The sequence below is a fragment of the Fonsecaea monophora genome, assembly GCF_001642475.1.
Source record: "Fonsecaea monophora strain CBS 269.37 chromosome Unknown Scaff22, whole genome shotgun sequence".
NCBI classification, from domain to species: Eukaryota; Fungi; Ascomycota; class Eurotiomycetes; order Chaetothyriales; family Herpotrichiellaceae; genus Fonsecaea; species Fonsecaea monophora.
This window is the reverse complement of record NW_019173953.1, coordinates 340,717-361,030: the sequence shown is the minus strand read 5'-3', so window position 1 is coordinate 361,030 and position 20,314 is coordinate 340,717. Positions and strand designations below refer to the sequence as shown.

The following is a 20,314-nucleotide window of genomic DNA, read 5'->3' as shown; positions in this document are numbered from 1 at the left end:
CTTCAGGGCTTTTTCTCAAAACCAAATCTATTCATTGCTTACAACCTTGCCTTCGTTTTTCTGCAGAGTTCAAGTTACAGGTACCGGATCCTGCCGCCCGAAGCCAAGGTATGCCAGCAAGTCGCACAAAAAATAACTCGCAACTACCTATGAGACTCAACTCCCCCGGAACCATATGAAGATCGTGACAGACCAGAAACAAGCAGATCATGAATATGCGGGGTTGATGGAAAGCCTTCACTTTCACCTTGTACGTCCTATCACCATGACAAGCTGGCTGCAGTCACCGGAATCTTGAATTGTGGAGGGCACTATGAATGACTGCAGATCTTGCAAAAGACCATCTGAAGGGTAAATTGTGTGGTAGCAATTTTCGCGTTCGAGAAGACTGGTCGATTGTTGAGACCAGAAAACGCGCTTGTCCGAGAGGGAATTGTTCAGGAGTGACCGGCCTTGCGGAGCGAGTTGCTCAACCATTCGAGACCTTCATAGAGACCATCACCAGAGGTAGCGCAGGTGGATTGGATATACTGTATCACGCTTTAGCCACTGGCACACTGAAATAACTCGGTTTCTCCTTACCCATGCGCGTTGTCGAAGACTGTGCAGACCAAGCTTATCGGTGATTTCGGCAGCGTTCATTGCGTTCTAGGGGTGCGTCAGAGCGAGCAACAAGAAAGTTCATGAATCTGGCACTCACAGGCAGATCCTGTTTGTTGGCGAAGACCAAGAGGAGGGCATCACGCAGCTCGTCCTCATTGAGCATGCGTTGGAGTTCCTCACGTGCCTCGACGATACGATCCCGATCGTTGGAGTCGACCACGAAGATGATGCCCTGAGTGTTCTGGAAGTAATGCCTCCACAAAGGCCGAATCTTATCTTGCCCACCAACATCCCACACTGTGAATTGGATGTTCTTGTATTCGACGGTTTCGACGTTGAATCCTGAGAGCGCAGGTTAGATCTAGGGTTATTCAGGGCGATCATGGTTTCTCATCGTACCGATGGTGGGAATCGTGGTGCTACACGATGTTAGTGTGGATTTCTAGGGGCTTGCATGGGGTACGCAAGGCAGCAGCTGATATCACATACACAATTTCACCAAGCTTGAGCTTGTACAGGATGGTGGTCTTTCCAGCAGCGTCGAGACCAACCATCAAAATTCTCATCTCTTTCTTTCCCCATAGTCGGTCAAACAGTTTTGAGAAGGCGAGACCCATGTCTGCGGTTCAGCTGAGGGAGGTCGTGGCAAGGGAGATTGTGGGTAAGGCGGTCTGGTAAATAGGGTCAGCTAGGGACAGTCTGGAGACGCGCAAGTCGATGCGAAATAATGTGATATAAAGAAGTATAGAATGAAGCCAGTAGGTTCTAGGTCTCCTGCAATATAAATGAAACCAGAGGACCGCCCTGTAAACGTCGCGCGACCCGGAGACAGATGTGTGGCCACTTTGTCCTCGAGGACCTGGCACGTTGGATTTTTGCGGCAGGCAGCTGGAATTCTTTGGCTTACCGAAAAGGCTAAGGGACTCTATTCCTGGCGTAGAGACAGGCAAAAGAGTGTCAAGATGCTAGGTGGACGTGATTGTCAGGATTAAAGATGGACAATGGGGGAAGTAAGTCTGAAAGTGGACAAGTTCTCAGGACGCCGGGTGGATAGTTGGGCTGGCGAAGTTGGACTCGCAGCCGATGATTGCCAAGCCCTCCTGCAGACAAAATCTCCCGGAGCCAGCCACAGCGCAGGCTGCAGAATCGAGGCTGCACAGATCGGATCTCTTGACAAGAAATTATATTTGGACTATGAGACTCTCTACAACGTGTAAGCAAGGCTGACTCTTATGAGGCTACAAGAAGATCAATTTTCTCCGGAGGCATAATTCCAATTTTGATCGGTGACAGACGTCGCCGTCCTGCCCGCTGCTAACAGGAAACGGGCTCCGATTTACCATCACACCATACTGTACCACACAGCACGTGAGTAACAAACTGATCTGGCTTGACATATCTTGCGATTGGAAACCATAACTGCACTTCTCTCTTTTTAGTTGCACACCTCCATCCTCAGTGTCGTTGTAAGATACTTCCTGCCTTCCTTTTCCACCTCCTGATTTGGCTCGATGATCCGAAAGCCGAGTTTTTGGTAGAGATTCAGAGCATTGTCATTGCCATGTACTACACTCGTGATGCAGCATGGTGACTTGCCATATTCCCTCGATGAGTTTTCCCTGGCATGATCGATGGTCGCCTGAACAAGGCGCTTCCCTAACCCTTGCCCACGCACCTCAGGCTCGACATAGAGTGCCGCCATATACCACTCGGCGAAAGATGATCGACCAGCATCATCCAATGTCTTGGGACTTGGCGTGACGATGACCACAAATCCAACCCATTGATGCTCCAGTAGGGTCGATTTCTGAGCCTGTGCATCATGGCGAAGCAGGATAAGGTGGGTTACCTGGTCGTCCCTCAGTCTATTTAACCAGAATTCCTCTGGCTGGCTGGCCTCGCTCTCGTAACTGGATATGAAACTCTTCGCGTCTTCCTTCAGGCTTCTCAACCTCAGGACCTTGAGACGGGACGAATACTCAAGAAAGGTGGCATAGTCCTGAGCGGGATGGGATAGAGTGTGGACAGAAAAGGAAGCCATAAGGCCAAGCCGAGAGAAGGTGTCGAAAATCTTGTAATGCAGGATGAGGATTTCTCGATCTGTGTACAATAACAAAGGGTTTGTCCCGGCTAGGGAGTCCCCTGTGTATTAGCTGATGCCGTAATGACTCACTGAGACGAGATTGTTTGACTACTCTTGCGGGGACGAGGTATGGTGACATAGCCTGGTATTTATCCTAGAGTCCAGAAAATGTGGGAGTTACAAGCACCAGCCGGCACGACGAACATAGCAAGATCGTAATACACTTAGTCTTTGAAATCAATGAGGCGTATTATAGAAACCACTCAGGGCTCGAGCGAGGCTCGTAACCCCACAGCCAATCAGCAGTCAGTAGCCTCAGAGGAGAACTAACACACCAGTCCCGATAAGGGTTAAGCTTGCGAAGTCTTGGCATTGCTCACAATCGATTTTCTACCCTCGACTCTTGCAACTCGCCGACGTCTTGGTCTTTTCATTCCTCAACCCGTTTCTTGCGCAGTGCCTCACCATAAGAATCTACAAAATTCTTCTGGAAGACTGTCTTCATCATGTCGAAAATTACAGTCGGTAAGTTTCATATCCAACCCTTCATCTGTGCACCAAGCAACCTGGATTGGACATAATTTCGCTGACGGGTGCTTTTTTTGCCGCCTCTCTACAGCCGGAGTGCGCGTGAACGTCCAACAACTTCTCGACTACTCTCTCAACGAGAAGAAGCGAAACTTTCTCGAGACGGTCGAACTCCAGATCGGCCTCAAGAACTATGATCCCCAGCGTGACAAGCGTTTCTCGGGAACCATCAAGTTGCCCACCGTCCCCCGACCGAACATGACAATCTGGTATGTCCAAGACACGTCCCGGAGAGAGAAGACAGAAAAATGAGATAATTCGACAATGGGTGTCTGTGAAATATTATGAGGCATGAGGGCTGACAAGAGACCGCCTGGTACAGTGTCCTGGGTGACCAACACGACATTGACCGAGCGAAGCACCTGGGCGTCGACGCCATGTCGTCGGACGACCTGAAGAAGCTGAACAAGAACAAGAAGCTCATCAAGAAGCTGGCGCGCAAATACGACGCCTTCCTGGCCTCGGACTCGCTGATCAAGCAGATCCCCCGTCTCCTGGGCCCCGGTCTCTCCAAGGCCGGCAAGTTCCCCACGCCCATCTCGCACAACGAGGACCTCTCGGCCAAGATTGTCGAGGTCAAGTCGACCATCAAGTTCCAGCTCAAGAAGGTGCTGTGCATGGGTGTCGCCGTCGGCAACGTCGGCATGACCGAGGACGAGCTGATCAGCAACATCATGTTGGCCATCAACTACCTCGTCAGCTTGTTGAAGAAGGGGTGGCAGAACGTCGGCAGCTTGACCATCAAGGCCAGCATGAGCCCGCCCAAGAGACTGTACTAGACAGGACCCCGTCTCATTCATCTGGTCTGCTCAGTGGGTTGGGTACTGGTTAGGATTCTCTCCCAGGTTCTGCTCCGCCTGAAGCGCTGCGCCTCAATAGCTAGCTAGTCGAGATATCGCTGCAAGCTCCCCTCAAAAATGTATGGGCGAGAACGGAGGAAGGAACCTGCTTATTTAGACCTTGCAGTCATCTCCTACGAAGTCATGTGAATGCCAATGAAAACATTCGGTGGAAAAGATGAAGTACAACACTTCCATAAAGGAAAACCTTGACGAGCAGCGTATCGCAAGTAAGAGTCAGGTGGTGACAGATGGATCATGACTCACCGAGGGCAGCAGACACTGTAATAGCGCCGCTCGTTCCCAGCAGCAAGTAGTTCACTCTATGTCTCCAGAGGCGGTGTTCACTTCATGCCCTCCATCAGATCCGTCTTGTCTAGAATCATGTCCCTCAGGCCACACTCGTCCCTCAACCTCTGCCACTCGGCCCCATGCTCCTCACCCCATCGGCTCTCCTCCTGGAATCCCCAGGCCAGAGCCAGGCGGTCGAAAAACCGCCTCTCGTCTTCCCTCAGCCACCGACTGCTCAAATGCGTGCCCGGCCGCCACACGACCCGCTGCATTTGATCGTTGTAGGTCGTGACGGCCACGAAGCCAATGGTACTGAGCGTCCCGATGTACGCCACAGCGCCCGCGATGGCAGTGTATTTGGCCATCTCGACATCCATCGTGTTTTGCCAGTGCGAGACCCAGTCCGCGCCGGCGTATGCGATCAAGGGTGTCGCGCCGATGATCAGGCCGGGTACACTCCCTCGACGGAGAGCCTTGTTCGCACGAAACGCTGGTGCGCCCACTGTTGTATCGATAATTGCCAGAGCCAGCGGAAGATTCTTTTTCAGGATGGCGGATTCGAGGGCTGCTTCAGCGAGGTCGAGCGGGACCGCGTACTTGGGCAGTTTCGGCCACGGACTCGAGTATTTGACCGGCTTGCTGCCGGCGGCGGGGATCTGCTTCGTGGCGTAGAGGTGGAAGATCTCGGGCAGGTATTCGGGTTTCCCCAACAGACACAGGATGCGCACGTACATCTGGAGCATGTCTTCTGTGATGTAGACCTTGGGGTCACGGAGGAGGTCATACGCGAGCTGGGAGACTCGCTTTGCGGCATCTTCGCGGAAGGAGAGGGACATTTGCGTGTTGTCAGAGATAGTAGATGAGTTGATTGCGACACCGACAGTGTGCAGTCCGGATGCCTTGTCTTCGGCGAGATCTCGAAGTAATGCATCTCCCATTTCCTTGCCCTGTGTGGTTGTCCTTGCCATCTCTTCCGGCATCTTGCCCGTTTCCCCGTGCACCAGCACACCTGCGAACTCGTACATATCCATCAATGCTTCGAGGACATCGTCTTTGTCGGCTGCCGCATTGCTCGACTGTATCTGTGCGACGAATTTGCGGAATTCCTGGAGCCTGCGGGCAGGATCGAGATCCTTTGATGAGGTTTCTGTCGAGGTACCACTGTTGACCTCTGCCCGTGCATTTCGCCTTGACGCTAGAGAGTCGCTGCTCTTGCTGCCGCCGTCTGTTGAGGACTCTGCTGTTGAGGGAGGGGCGGAAGCTTTTCTTGTCAACGGCACGGATATGCGCCTGCGCGGCTTGGGGAGAACGGGTTCCTGCTTTGGGGGATTCGCGACTTGCGAGATGAATTGTCGTCGGCTAGATTGCACTGTAGAAAGCTTCTGGCACGAGCGGCAGACGAAGCCAGCTCGACGTGGAAATATGGTCGCCATGATCCCGGTTAATTCAAATAAATCCTGAGCAAGGAAGAGGGTATGGGTATGTCCCTGCCTTGCATTGAAATTCGCGAGGGCGGGAAGCTTCTCGGTTAACTTTTAAAGTTGGAAGACCGCCTCTCCAACGACACTTGCCTGTCGTGGCTTGCACTGAATGATGATTGGACATCGCGAACGACATACGAACGCAACAAGGCAATTGTATCGAGCTCCTCACCAACAAAGATATATCTTGCGACTGCTAGAGTAGTAGTAGTGCCCGATCAGAGACAATAACAAACATCTACGCCAAATGTGTTACCTACAACCACCTTTCATAGCCAGAATACTCGCAAAAGTCCCCTTCCTGACATGGTTAACTGGCTCTCCTTTGGAAGATCTTGTTGAAGTTGAAGTTGCGCAAATGCAAAGTGCTTGATGCTCTGACCAACACAGAATCACTTGATTGTCGATGAGCCGACTTGGGCACTCGCACACTTGGCATCCCGACACACTTCTAGAAGCTCGGTGACGTTGATCAGGTCGAGCAGGTTAACCTGATTGTGTAGTATTAAGTAGGCGTCTTCTGCAGATGGCGTCTCATGCAAGATCTGGCTCAAGGCTCAACGGAGAAACTGCCAGTCGAGAAATGCAGCGCTCTGACATAAAGAACCTACCTAGATCTGCATATGTAGCTGACTCACGTGAAGTCCCCAGAAATCAGGTTGTCCTGCAAACCGATCATCGTGAACGCTCGAGACTCAGGAAGCATGATCAAAGATGCCATTTGAGCAAGCCTCTTCTGGTTTGGAGATCGCACCGCGAGCAGTTCGAAAACCCCGAACACTCACAAATGGTAGTCTGATCTTGTGTCTGTAACAAAAACAGCCGGGAGTCCAGCTTGAGGCGATGCCAAACACTAGGCTGAATGAAATGAAGGTCGGAAGAAGGAGTTAGTGATTTTGCATTTGAGATACTCACGCCAAGTAGAGATACTAACACTTGGGATGTGAAGGGCACACAGCCAATTCCGAAACCCCATTAAAAAAAAAAAAGAGGTTCTTCTTTTTTGGTTACTTCCTGGACTTGAATCCCATATCCCCTCTGGGAGGACTCCAAAAAAACTCCCATATGGGAGAAAACTGTAGCCCGTAGTGCGATGGGCACAGTTTTTTTTTTTGTAGTTTCCTGGACTTGAAGTCCTTCTCTCCTCTCGCAGCGGTTCCCTCCTGCTCGTCCTCCTCCTCTTTCTTCCTCCGTGAGCGCTCAACCCCATTATATACCCTCCCCCTTCTCTCGCTATGAGCCTTGATTTGTTGTTGTTAACAATGCAGATTGCAACTATCAATTCCTGGTGGCAGGCCGCCAGAACCGCCATCACCACCATTGGTGGAAGTATGTAAACCAAGGCGGTTGTTTTCAAACCCCTTACTCGGTGTTACAGATTGATGTAGGCCAGATCTGACAATGTTGCAAGGAATTTCGCGTTTGTAACTAATAACACTGTTTAAAATAAAAGTGGTCCTAGGACTGACATGTGACAGGGACGAGTAGTGAAGGTTGGGCGAACAGAGTGAAGGAGAAGTTTGGAACAGAGGGTGAAGTCCTTTGGTTCGGGTGGGCGAGGCTGGATATATATTTCTGGTAAGGCTGTGATCGGCGCCCCAAGAACTTCCGGTTCGCCGGCATTCGCGCCCCATCATCGACAACGCAATCCTGCCACCAATCACTGAGTCTGCCACCAACTTGGACATCCGCTTGAAGCTCCATCCATCTTCTTCAACAATAATTATCCTCACGTTGCCCAGCTTGAGGCTTGCAAAGTCCCCGCGACGTTTACGGACGCCACACTCGACCAGAATACTATACAAACTAAGGCCTCTACTTCAGTTCTTTGTCCCACGCATTGACAACCGCCACAGTCAATGTTGTTAACATGAAAGAGATCGGCTGCCACCCAAATTTCAATCTACAATATCCTCTGCACCGTACTGAATTATTATCACGTTGGGATGCTACTATCTACGGGCTCTTTATCTCCCAGAAATAATGAATTTACAATACTGCAAGACAGATATGCGATGATCAAAGCACTGATTGTTGTTACATATTCGATCCAATGTGGTGTTATGAGATGGCTAACCCAGCAGCCCGGTATTTTTTTTCATTAAATGACTCCATGAAAAGCAGAATTCATCACTTCATGATGCCATGCATATGACAGTTGTTACACCACAGTCGCCTACTTCGCTGGCCCTCAATCGCCGTCTTTGACATCATCCCCGAACTTGACCACGACAACCCGGGCCTCTCCGTGTGTCGTGTCCACGTCGTCGTCTCCTTTTCGAGGTCCGATGATCCGCCAGATCCTCCTCTGTGATCGGTAACCCATGCTCACCACCACCACATGGCCCACGTACAGCATGACGGCAATCCAACCCAGGATGATTCTTGCAATGCTAACTTCGTGAATGCCGTACATAAAGTGGCCCCGCACTTGCACAGGGCAGACAGCCTGGCTGGATATCTTCTGGTTGAAAATGGGGAGTTCGCAGTGCATCCAGAAGGAGAGGGAGGTGATCCAGCCACAAACGAGGAGGGAGGAAGTGGCAAGCAGGGCGATGTAGGCCTGGCGAAGGGAGAGCAGCCGAGGGGTGTTGTGGTGGATGACGAGCTCCAGGGCGAGGTGGATCAGAGAAAGACCCGGGACGGTAAGAGCATAAAACAGAAGAGCAGTTTCGGGCTGGGTTTCAGCTGCACGAATTGACGCATCACTTGTCGTGGGCGCTGTGTTGGACAGCGAGATGGATGCATCAGGAGCCGTCCCCCGTTTGCCGAATATCGAAGAATTGGCTTCAGCGTCGGCGTCCGTAGCCAGACGGTCCGCGATGTCTGTATGGGGCTTCGCCACACAATAGGCGTAGATGGCCGCCAGGATCAACGTGCTGAAAGCGAAGACAAGAAGGATTGGTAACAGCACGGTCCGGAATTTGTGCAGTCGGTACAAGACTGTGTTGCGAGGTCGTGGAGGAAGTGTTTGGCCCACGTCTGTGGCAGACTGAGACTGCTGGTTGGAGATCAGGAAGGCCCCATTGCCTGAGCTCTTTCGACGAGGATTGAATCTCATTGTTGGAGGGGTGGTTGTTGTCGTGATTGGGATTAGAGATTATAATTGTCTTCTTGTTCGGGTTGTTGTATGGCGTCCAGCGCAAAAAGTCCCAAAGCCTTTTTCAAAAGGGTGAGATATAGATGTTTGTTATCCCCAGCACCGCCAAAAAAAAAAGTAAGGAACAGGATTATAAAACCAAGAGGGACAAACAAGGAGATGGAATGCAATAATACCACAACAACAAGAAGAAAAACAGGCGAACACGAAGCGCGAGGCACGAGGGCATATCTACATATGTCGCTCCAGGCTCGCCCAACCTTTTGTTCTCTTGCACATGTATGTCCTCGACGGTGGTCAGCGGTAGATGCCACAGACATCGTGGGCTGGGCCAAGGACTCTGGCTTCGCTGATTGAACAGGTCAGAGGTCCGCCTTGTGAGGAGCAAGGTACAACCTCGTCCAGTGCATGGACGTGGCCATGCACAAGTTGAGAACTCAGGTAGGCGAGGTCGGTGGAGGGCCGTGGGCCGAACTATTCTTATCCTTTGGGGGGAACAGAGCCTCAGCAGACGAGAAGCATCGACAGCCAATGAATCGGGAGGCCATCGTGGAAGACTCGACACGGAAGGCGTCATCGACCATCTGCGTGGCGGATGGCGGCTATTTGTGGCAGAGACCGAAGGGTTTGTTGGGGGGTTTGTTTCGCATATGCAAGATTCAAGAGAAAAGCGACGTTTCATGTTTGCCGCCGAGCGTCAATTGGCCCCATGGATTATGAATGAGCGTTTCAGTTTCAATCGAGTTTTGTACGAGAATAGAATTTCGAGTACCAAGCAGAAGTGTCATAGCAGTTCCATGTTCGAGATACAAAGATGCTCGATCTACCCGGCTCATCAGGATACAAGACAGATGTACCTTGGTTGTTTTAGAGCCCATACAAGGACTATAGGGTATGTACGGAGAGGTCATTTTCCGGCCACACTCCTCCATCTTACTCACAGCGACGAATCAAAACTTGCCGCAACAACACACATCTCACACATCTTCTACTCGTATATACTGAATGTATACTGTGTGTGTACAAAGATGGACAACCAAGTCTTCCACCGTCTCTTTGAAGGAGGGGGTTTCACCGACATCATTTTCCGGTGGAATCATGAAATATCTCGGCACAAATCCCGGCAAACTGACCTCTGTGCCTTAACGATCTTAAGCTTCCCTCGGCTTCCCATTCTGTTCCTCCTTCTCTTCCCAGCTTAGCACCTGTACTGGACAGTGGTCAACACGTACTTCGTACCCTGCATACACCCGCGCTCAAAGCACGTAACGACAAACGCGGAACAGAACCTCGAGGCCACACGGATGTTCGGCATCCATTTTACCCTCTTCTGCAATTCTTCATCGACGACATGCGTGCATGCCCCTCAATCTCCAGGGGGTCTTCGTACAACTAGAGAGCCTGCCAGTGGGTGTCCAATGACTCCTTTCGCCCTCAGAGTCACTCCTGGCGCCCTTTTCGAATAACAGATCTTTATCTGTCTATTATAGGCGGGGGACCTCGGTGCCCTGCGTATCCATACCGCTGATGGCAATTATCCATCCCCACTTCCATCCATAACAATATCCGTTGCCTCGATTCATGGACAGGGAAGATGGCCCTTGTTGCCTCCACTTTTTTTTTCTGTCTCTTGCCTCGCAAGATGTACTGTCTGCTTTCAAATCATTTCACCGTCCTGATTTGTCCTGCATTGGGAAGCTCTGCTGTGTGTTCCAAGTCTTGGTCAAGGACTCGTTGTTGCGGCTCGATTCGTGAAGAGATCTCAGCATTGCTCTCGAACCGATCGCTGTGTTCGTAGTCATTCCCCGAGCAAGACCTCGCAAGATTCTCCTTGGCTGCAGCAGCCCGCCGCTTTTCTTCGATCATGAGCTCTTCGACCATCCTCGAAGATGACACGGAGGAGAAACACTTGTCGGCCTCGAGGCCAGAGATAATCCGAATCCAGTCGAACGTGGAGAAGGCTATTGACGCAGAGGCAAATGTCAACATCACACCCGCTTCAGATCAGGCACCTTTGGGCGAGGGAGATCGTGTCGACCCGGGGCCCCCTCCAAATGGTGGCTTTACTGCGTGGATGCAAGTGGTCGGCTCCTTCTTCCTCTTCTTCAATTCCTGGTATGCCATGACCCCGGGTCTCTTAAGTGATATATGTGTGTGTGCTCTTTGAAATTGACCTGAAGGACCAGGGGTACTGTCAATGCCTTTGGCGTTTTCCAAACATATTACGAGACGAACCCGCTCTGGCATGCTTCACCTAGCGATATCTCGTGGATCGGATCCATTCAAGCCTTCCTGCTGTTGCTCGTCGGGCTGGTGTCAGGTCCCTTGTACGATTCGGGGTACTTTCGCGAGCTGATCACGATCGGGGCGATTCTCGTGCCCCTGGGGTTCATGATGACCTCGCTGGCCAAGGAGTATTGGCAGACAATGCTGGCCCAGGCATTCTGCGTCGGCGTTGGCAACGGGTGCGTCTTCGTCCCCTCGGTCGCCATCCTCCCCCAGTATTTCTCCTCGCGCAAGGCGCTGGCCAACGGGCTCGCCGCGTCCGGCTCGAGCCTGGGCGGTCTGATCTACCCGATCGTGTTCCGGCGCATGCAGCAGGAGGTCGGGTTTGCGTGGGCGACGCGCACCATCGGCTTCATCTCGTTGGTGACGGTGTGGTTCTCGGTGCTGGTGATGAAGCCGCGTGTCCTGCCCAAGCAGAGGCGGCCGCTGACCGACCTCGCCGCGTTCAGGGAGCTGCCGTATGTGCTCTTCTGTGTCAGCATGTTCTTCGGCTTCGTCGGCCTGTACGGACCTCTCTACTACATCGGTCCATACGCGATCCAGAACCACATTACGGGCGAGAATCTGGGCTTCTACCTGCTCCCCATCATCAACGCCGCCAGCATTCTCGGCCGTATCATCCCCAATATCTTCGCCGACAGGATCGGCCCCTTGAACGTGCTGGTCCCTTGCGCAACCATCGCGGCCGTGCTGGCTCTGGCGTGGATCGGCATCAAGTCCCTCGGCGGCCTCCTGGCCTTTGCCCTCATCTACGGCTTCTTCAGCGGCGGTTTCGTCTCGCTGCCCCCGGTTGCCATCGTCACCCTGACGCACGACATGAGCAAGATCGGCACCCGCATGGGTCAGTGTTTCTTCATCAGCGCCTTTGGCCTCCTCGTCGGCACCCCGGTCTCTGGCGCCATCCTCAAGGGCACCGGCGAGTGGTTGGGCGTGCAGCTTTGGAGCGGCGCTGCCATCCTTGTCACCGGGGCCTTGATGCTCTGGGCCCGTGTGTCCGTCGCCGGCTGGGCTCCTTTGAAACGTGCATGAAAGGGTTTTTTTTTCCCTCGCTTACTCTCACACAGACAAACACTCTCGCCCAGCCTCAAACCTGCCGAGGAACAGATGAGCTCACCACTCCTGTTTGACGATATCACACTCCAACGAGCTTAGCTAGTCAGCTATATAGCTAGCTTTGTTTAGTTGTGCATGTATATATGTCGTCAAGAGACCACCAAATCCAGTTCAGGCTCGGCGGCTAGAGCTGCAACGCTGCTCACATCTATAGCAGCCCTCCAAAGATATATATGCATACATGTACGCATACACGCATACACGCATACACGCATACATGCATACACGCATCCACGGTTAAACAGACCATTCTCGTCAGAACGACCTAGCATCTTCAGCCCCGCGCCCGCTTCAGACATGCATCTGATGACTCCCATAAAAAACTGACCAACCATCCCAGAGTGTCCCTCCAAATCACCCGGTTGCCCTTGCGACAGCGAGGGGAACGTGGGAGTTTGGATTTTGATGCGGAGCTGGAGGCTGCATTCTGGATGCTGGATGCCGAAGGGAAGGGAGAGAAGGGAAACAACGGGAACAAGGGGGTTGATTGTTTATATGTCTGCACACAGCCAGCCAGTCAGGCAGGCAGGGACGCAGCCAGCGAACGAGGGAACAGAGCTCACATCGTAAGTGCTGCCACAGTCACAGTCAGTCGCAGTCGCAGGCACAGGCGCAGTCAGACACTTCGCAGTCCGCGCACATCGTCGATATCAACGTATATGTAGGCAGACAACACAATCAAGTCGAGGGAGAAACGGGACCTACAGGAGAAGCGACCTAGGTAGAAGGTCCAAAAAGAGGAACACTTCTACGCAGTAGTTCAGCAGCTACAACTCAATACTGATTACTGGCACCTGAAAAGCTCATGTCTGATTTTCCATTCCTTGATCTGTTGTACATCTACGCCTTGCTGTATGGCTGTCTAGCTGGCTGGCTGGCTGGCGTACTTCTCACTTCTTGTAAAAATTCACCACGCGTGCACGTCCACCAGATTCAACCAATTAACCACCCCCATGGCCTTGACCAGATTGCCCTTCAGGTCCAGGTGAACGCCGTCGTATTTGGACGATTGCACGCTCATGTTCCAGGTGCCCATGGCCTCGACGCCTCTCTTGGCGGCTTCATTACGCACGCTCTCCTCGAAGATCATCAGGGCCTTGTCGCCCTGGCTGACCAGCCACTCATCCGGTTTCCTGACGCCCGCGGCGTTGGGCGTGATGAAGAGGCGCGGCCAGATGGAGTGGGCGTGTCGTTTGTTCACTGCCGACAGGTACGGGGCTTGGAGGAGCGTGTGGTCCAGAATGCCGTCCAGCCAGTTCATCGTGGCTTGGAGGTCGAGGTCGTTCCACAGGCCGTGGCCGAAGATGAATGCATAGGGTTTGCCGGGTTTGGTGGGCGACAGCAGGCCCTTGTACCGGTTGACTTCTTCATTGTCGAGAGGAAACCGGAGCATCATCTCGATGACCAGGTCTATGGGGCTCTCGCTCGGACAGGCCAAGCTCGACAGGTCGTGCTCGAGGACCGACGAGGTGGAGAATATTCCCTGTACAGAACACGATTTAACGTCCATCTGGTGGTTGCAAAAGCATTCACGCCTGTTTTGAAAATCCACGTGTCAGTAAAACTAGGTTCCCTCACACGTCCAACTGAGCTGTGAAGACGAGCCTGCACTTACAGTTCCTGGTCATCAAAGTTCCAATTTGTCACTGCTCCGTATCCGAGATCTTTGCGTAAAAGCACATTCAACGCTCCCACCACGTGTCTCATCATGCTGTCACCCACAACAATGACCTTTTCGAATCGAGAGAAAATCTCGCAGACCTCTTCTGTAGTGAACCAGCGCATATCACACCCGAGTGGAATAAAAGGTCGATTGAAACCGATCCTTCCACCGCCCGAGAAGGCCTGTAAGAAGTCCTTCCGTGTAGCACACAAGGGAGAAAAGGCAGAGTGTAAGTCGAGAGAGGAAATTTGACATTCGCTATGATTTCGCCAGGCGTAGTTTTGAAAGGTGTCGATTGTGTCTGGTGCTCGGTAGGTGGAGTTTTCTGGCGGCTCAAAAGCTGGGAGGGAGGCGGTGGATGGATTGTAGCCGAATTCGACATTGATACATGCAGAGAGACCAAGGAATCGACCGGACTGTAGTCGTATTGTCAGTAAACGCTTTGAACGCAGCCTCTCAAACCTGCTAAACTTACCAACAAGCCGTAATGAGTCAACTTGCATAGGAAGAACCAGGCCACGAAGAAGAGTAGGAGGAGCTGGATGAAGCGGCGCTTGAGCAGCACGCGCAGAGGCACCGGACGAAACTCCATCCTGACCTCGCCGGCTTCGAGGTCGTTGACATTAGGAGAAGGTGGAGGAGAGGAGCCGGTGATGGTGTCAGGGCGGCAGCGACGCCGCAGGGTTGATGGGCCGGAAAAACTATCCGCCGGTCAGTTTCTGGCTTGTGCCAGGCGGTCGACAACGATGTATTTGGATTCACTCACCTCATCGTGTTGTGATGATGATGGAGAAGGGTCGGAAGATTGTTATTCCGAGAACATGATGTAGGGCAACTGCCTTGGGAAGCCCATCACTCAGGGTGAGGCAGACGCCATGCACTGTCACCGTCTCCATTGTCCCTGCCAGAGTGCTGTCACAACGGACGTCACATTCAATATCAGCTTTGAATGAGTTGTCCGTCCAGTCGCAGACTCCACCATCGCCAGTGACCATGGCATCGTCCTTAGATCAAACGGTATCATTCTCTTGCCAACCCCGGGGCACTCTTCCCCAACAACTCCTGGTGCAATTCATTTGCGGCCAGAATGCTCGCAGTCATCAAAGGATACGTGGGGTGTTGATTGTGCACAAGACTCTTCATTATCTCATTGTCACCAGTTCATGATTCCACTCACACGCGAGTGGATAGCCAACCTCCAGAAATGGGCTGCAAGGGCTCCTGAAGGAGCGGTAGAGTCTTCTGCCTCCGCAGTTCAACCTGTAGATTCTCCTCATCCCATCTCCTCCTTTCGGTTCGAGCCTTTTCAAGCTGTTGTGTTCTGCCCAGACCGAGCCCGAAGAGGCCCTTGCCGCTCTCAATTTCCTGTTCCTTCTTGGCCGCAAGTCGTGCCATCTGTTGAGACATAGCTTTCCAGTTCTGGAGTCCGGTTTCCAAACACTCGCGACATCGATCCCTTCCATCTTGCTCCTTTTGTTCGTCCATTACCCACATAATCGCTTCGGCAGCTTCGACGCTGTCTCTAGTCCAGCTGAGGCCTTTTGCTCGCTCGCTATCACTTGTGGCAAAAAGGATCTCACCGATATATGTCATGAGTCCTACTTCTTCGCAAGCTTCCTTCAATGTGTGATATGGTCTTTCGTTGCCTGTAGCTGGAGGTGGAGGATATGGCCTCTCAACCAGTAAATCTTTCAGAGCATACACATAAGACAGCCAGCCTTCATCCTTCTCGACTTTGACTCTTGATGGCGCAATGGCTGGGCCAAGAGGAGATGCAGGCAGAGTCTTTCTCGCTCGGAGGACGCTGAGAAATACCGGGAGGGCTTTCTTGACGTTCCCGTCTTTGACATGATGAACTCCAAAGGCAGTGCTGACTCGCAGGATGTTTTCGCTTACGGCATCTTCTCGCCCTTTGAGAATCATTCCCGTCTGCGTGTCAATCACGTCTGCGGTTCCCGTCGGCAAACCCGTTTGAGCAATCTCTGCGGCTTTGACGTACAGGCCCTCAGCTGCAGTGTTGTTTCCCTTGAAATCACACCAATCGGCGTAGGCCAGAGCTGCCTCCAATCGTTGCCGCGTATCGAAGCCAACCGTGTTCAAGATCTTCTCGTAGAAAACAGATGGAGGGGGGAAAGCGTCTTCCACTTCCTCCGCAGGCGGTGGACTGATATGGCCGTGCTTCCTGTCATATGGAAGTGGCTTTGGGCGTGGATTGCTGGGTGAAGGAATGCTTTCCCAGGGATACACCCGACCTCCTTCGTCGCCTTTCAGCTTGCACATGCCCTCCAGGTGTTCAGCTACTCGTGCAGCACCCATCAGAGCTTCGTGATACCCTCGCCGCCACGGCTCGCTCTTCGCATTCACATTAAACCCCTCAGTTGTGTCCGCAGGTGACGGCTCCGTTTCCGTGTGCTTGATGAGGAACTGCCCGTCCACCTTTTCATTCTCCAACCGCTCGAGGACGTTCAGATATAACCGACCAGCTTTTGCCCAATCCGTCAGGATTTGGTTCACCTTGGCGCCGTCTGCAAGCTCGGTAAATTTTGCCTCGCGCATACACCACCGACTCCAAAATGACCAATCTCCGGGAGTGGGATAGTCCCGTTCCAACTTCGTGTGCACCATGCCCATCGACAGAACGGTAAGCAGGAGAGCTGCGGGCCAGAGGTAGGCGTTGATGCGGACGTAGCGCCAGAATTGTTCCTTCCAGCGTTGTTTGCGTTCGGTGGAGATGAATCGTCCGACGGACTTTTGGAGCGTGTTGCCGCGAGAGGACGGATACAGAAAAGGCAGCTGCGGGCGCAGAATCGGTCGTGCCACCACTAACAACGAGGTTTTGTGTGCGAAAAACCTCGGCCGCGGAGGTCTGGAGGAGAAGAAATCGTAGGTTCGAATGCTATGCCGATACGTTCTCGAGGTGTGGCGAGCGGTCGGCACGGCAAGCTTTGAGAACGCCATGATGGCCAGCGATACTCAATCGGCGCCAGGGCCGTCGGGAACAGAGTGAGGTATGCCTCTGTCCCCACGAGGTTGTGTTCAAGACTTAATTGCGTATGCGATGTCTTGTCTGCTCTCCGCAGGAACTGAGGAGTTGTCGATCTCGGTGGATCATTAACCGTGAAGCGCAGATTCTACGGTACTCCAGAGTTTCCATGCCGCAAGGCTGTCTCTGTTCTGTTACTCTCCGTTACTGCTTTGGGGATCCCCCTGTTTTCTTTGTTCAGCCTTCTTACTCCCATGCTTTCGAAGACTTACTGTGTATAACTGACAATTGGGACTCTGAAAGGTTCTCAGACCTACTTCATTTGAAGTTTAGATCCATAGAGATTACACCCTGCTCCCGGCGGTAAGTGGTACCTGCTGGTCGACACGAACTACACCTGTAATCCTCACAGCTCGTCAGAACCATTACTCAAACATTTATCTCATCTTGTCATTGAGAGTTGCCCACACCAGGAAACCTCGCTCTTGCTTCGCTGAACCCGTTTACACATTCAGAGGGGGTGACTTGAATCCCACTGGCACGATGATTCAACGACAAGTTCTCCGCCGGAACTTCCAGGCCCTTAGGCCTCCCAACGGCTTGGGCGCCAGGGGGGACATCTTGGAGAGTCTGCTATGCCTGGGAGAAGTCACTTGTGGGTGGGTAGGTGGGTGTCACAGGGCTTCCCAATCGTCAGCACTAGCCATACGTGCATCGCAGTGCAGATTGCAGCGCAGCGTCCTTGAATCTGTCTAACCTTCGCACCCCCAATTCGACCCAGGGATTGATAGATTCGGATGCAGCATAAGTAATCAGTTTTTTGGCGTTGCCCATTGCACACAAGTCAGTGACAACCACAGACGTCGTATTGTCTGGAAATGAACACAGGAATTGGATTCAAGGTTTGATTTTGATTTTGGTTTTGGTTTCTGCTCAGCGAGCAACAAAGGTCTATAGACACTATGATTCATGGGTGGTACCCCCGTAGATTGTGGAATGGATGCTGTGCCGCTCGAACCGTCAAGAGTTAAAGACACAGGGTCACGCAGAACCCTTGAGTTTGGCGCAGATTATACCAGGAAACAAAAAATCCTTCTCGTATACATGCACGACCGCCTCTTAGTTACGCCTAAAAGGATTTTGACGTTTTTTATGTGTGGCCATTCCTCCCTCCGTCAACCGAACCTGGGAAACCTTAGCGATTGTAGCGAGTGACTGCCATCCCGATTTTGGCTTCTACTCCTCCTCATGCTTCAAGTCGCTGGGGGAATTTTTCACCCCTTGGACTGCCACAGAGGAGTACCCTTTGCCGTCTGGGCGACTGGCCAGTTTCCAGAGGACGCGGGCCGATTGTGTCTTTCGCGTGCCATCATCAGCACTGAAATGATTGACGATTAACGCAATGGATGCCCGAAAGACGTCTGGACTTTTCTTCGGATCCGTGTCGATTTTCCCGTCTTTGACTGTTTCCGAGGGCGCGCGGAACAGGAACCATGACCATACTCGTGCTCAGTCTCTCATCGTTCCCTAGCAGACGAGGAGAAAAGCTTCAAAGCAAGGCGAGTATGCTCAAGGCCAAGAAGACCAAAGCCGTCAGAGATCGTGGCAAGCCAGTCGTCGGGGCCGCGTTGCCCACCTGCTGCGACAGGGTCGAGTCCTCGACCACCTTGACGCACGTCAGATGAACTTCTGGCAGCGCGAGATTCTGAGAGCCGGAAGACGTAGACGGCTTGTAAAAGACGGTGAGCACCGGCGTTATGCTGTAGAAGAAGGGCGCGATGTCGCTCGAGACATCTTCCGAGGTGACGGTTTGGGTCTCGATCAGGGCGATGTTGTACTTTGAGCCACTCGAGACGCTGGACGATGGGTGGCACGTTGTCTGGGCGATTGGTGCGCCGACGGGGGATTGAGGACCGGTAATCTCTACAGAGCCTGGGTCAGTATGCGTCACTAAGACGGGGGGATTTCACATGTTGAATCCTCACCTTTCGGGACGATGGTTCCCCATGTCACTGTTGCTATCGTTTGACACGACTGCGGAGGGTTTGCTTCCATCGTCGTCTGCAAAGCAGTGCACACTGCGCCGTTGTCGAGATTGTTTGTCGACCCAAGTGTCTGGACCTGCTTCTTGGCCTGGGCCAGAAGGTCATTGACACAAACATCTTGCAGTGTCTGGGAGCATGTGACGGTGCCGTACTCCGTGACACCATTGAGTGGGAGGCTCCTCGCGATGCCTTCAAAAAACAACGCACAACCCGCAAATCCGGCCGGGCTCGCGAGGTTCATGGACGGAGGAGCGCCGAGATAAAAGTTCTTTGTGAAGGTGATGCCGCTGGCGTTGGACGACGAGGCTCCGACGGTCCAGGTGAGCGGCGCATTGTTCGGGGACAGGCTGCTGTTGAACGAGGCTGTGCCGATGAACGAACTTGTCGTGTTGCCGAGCGTGCATTCATTGTCGGCCCCACCGTTGCAGTCGAGCACGTCGCAGCCAACGAGCTGGGAGGAGGTGTGCTGGACGAGGAGTGACAAGCATATTGCCAGCGCCCAGATGTTGCGGTATGGCAAAGACCCTCTTCGGCCACAGGCAGGAGACATCTTCACAAACAACGACAGCGAACCACGGACAGAGAGGTTGAACAAAAGGCCATAACCTCTTACAAGACGGCGCGGACAGAAAAAGGGTCAAAGGCAAGAAAGAAAAGAGCGGTACCATCGCATATTATGAACCATGTCCATCAGGCCCTAATCATCGCCTGCGTGAACCTACCTTTGCATTGACTTTCGACCCGATATGCATGTCATATGCAACGCAGCAGAACCTGAAACGCCTTCTGCTCATGCGAGCGGTTCGGCGAAGATGGAGAATCCCAGCCGCCACACAGGGTTCCCAAGCAAAAGTGCCATAATTAGCAATGCAGATTTGGTTTTTGTGGGCCGGATCGGCGCTTACCTTTGGTCAGTTATTTTCTGATAGCTATTGAAAAGGCGGTTATCTATTGGATGAACGCACTATCCAGTGGATTGAAGATGTGTGATGTTGATTGGCCATATCCACTGTCTTGGGCGCTTAGATGTTGCTATATTCGTCAGACTCGGTCTCGACTGGACAATGTCAACCACTCTCCTCCACCCACGCTTGTCCTCGTTTGGTCTCTCTCCATGGTCTGGCCTTCGGGACTGGACCTTCTCGGTACGAGGTAGCAGACCACACTGTTCGGGGTATTGTGGTCAGGGTGGTCAAGACGGGTCACCCACCAATGAAAAATACTGTAGCTATTCCTGCA

The 20,314-nt window shown here is 52.6% G+C and overlaps 8 protein-coding genes across 8 annotated transcripts; 2 read left to right on the top strand and 6 right to left on the bottom strand.

The window, feature by feature from the left end:
* Nucleotides 1–437: 437 nt before the first annotated feature.
* On the bottom strand, nucleotides 438–1,220 carry AYO21_04176 (ADP-ribosylation factor; the record flags this gene model as incomplete). The annotated part of the gene is made up of 5 exons (XM_022654149.1): nucleotides 438–530; nucleotides 583–648; nucleotides 701–945; nucleotides 1,003–1,022; nucleotides 1,093–1,220. 5 exons carry the CDS (start codon nucleotides 1,218–1,220, stop codon nucleotides 438–440), a joined length of 552 nt encoding a protein of 183 aa, XP_022513664.1.
* An 818-nt stretch (nucleotides 1,221–2,038) lies between these two features.
* AYO21_04175 (hypothetical protein) lies at nucleotides 2,039–2,644 on the bottom strand (the record flags this gene model as incomplete). Its single annotated transcript, XM_022654148.1, has 1 exon — nucleotides 2,039–2,644. The coding sequence occupies one exon, from the start codon at nucleotides 2,642–2,644 to the stop codon at nucleotides 2,039–2,041; it is 606 nt and encodes a 201-aa protein (XP_022513663.1).
* Nucleotides 2,645–3,192: 548 nt separating this feature from the next.
* AYO21_04174 (60S ribosomal protein L10a) lies at nucleotides 3,193–4,053 on the top strand (the record flags this gene model as incomplete). The annotated part of the gene is made up of 3 exons (XM_022654147.1): nucleotides 3,193–3,211; nucleotides 3,306–3,483; nucleotides 3,597–4,053. The coding sequence occupies 3 exons, from the start codon at nucleotides 3,193–3,195 to the stop codon at nucleotides 4,051–4,053; spliced, it is 654 nt and encodes a 217-aa protein (XP_022513662.1).
* Nucleotides 4,054–4,457: 404 nt separating this feature from the next.
* AYO21_04173 (hypothetical protein) lies at nucleotides 4,458–5,837 on the bottom strand (the record flags this gene model as incomplete). Its single annotated transcript, XM_022654146.1, has 1 exon — nucleotides 4,458–5,837. The coding sequence occupies one exon, from the start codon at nucleotides 5,835–5,837 to the stop codon at nucleotides 4,458–4,460; it is 1,380 nt and encodes a 459-aa protein (XP_022513661.1).
* Nucleotides 5,838–8,076: 2,239 nt separating this feature from the next.
* Nucleotides 8,077–8,946, bottom strand: AYO21_04172 (hypothetical protein; the record flags this gene model as incomplete). The annotated part of the gene is made up of 1 exon (XM_022654145.1): nucleotides 8,077–8,946. One exon carries the CDS (start codon nucleotides 8,944–8,946, stop codon nucleotides 8,077–8,079), a length of 870 nt encoding a protein of 289 aa, XP_022513660.1.
* Nucleotides 8,947–10,849: 1,903 nt separating this feature from the next.
* On the top strand, nucleotides 10,850–12,300 carry AYO21_04171 (hypothetical protein; the record flags this gene model as incomplete). The annotated part of the gene is made up of 2 exons (XM_022654144.1): nucleotides 10,850–11,100; nucleotides 11,172–12,300. The coding sequence occupies 2 exons, from the start codon at nucleotides 10,850–10,852 to the stop codon at nucleotides 12,298–12,300; spliced, it is 1,380 nt and encodes a 459-aa protein (XP_022513659.1).
* A 991-nt stretch (nucleotides 12,301–13,291) lies between these two features.
* AYO21_04170 (hypothetical protein) lies at nucleotides 13,292–17,005 on the bottom strand (the record flags this gene model as incomplete). Its single annotated transcript, XM_022654143.1, has 4 exons — nucleotides 13,292–13,919; nucleotides 14,000–14,463; nucleotides 14,523–14,748; nucleotides 15,225–17,005. The coding sequence occupies 4 exons, from the start codon at nucleotides 17,003–17,005 to the stop codon at nucleotides 13,292–13,294; spliced, it is 3,099 nt and encodes a 1,032-aa protein (XP_022513658.1).
* Nucleotides 17,006–18,579: 1,574 nt separating this feature from the next.
* On the bottom strand, nucleotides 18,580–19,625 carry AYO21_04169 (hypothetical protein; the record flags this gene model as incomplete). The annotated part of the gene is made up of 2 exons (XM_022654142.1): nucleotides 18,580–18,953; nucleotides 19,016–19,625. 2 exons carry the CDS (start codon nucleotides 19,623–19,625, stop codon nucleotides 18,580–18,582), a joined length of 984 nt encoding a protein of 327 aa, XP_022513657.1.
* Between the last annotated feature and the right edge of the window lie 689 nt (nucleotides 19,626–20,314).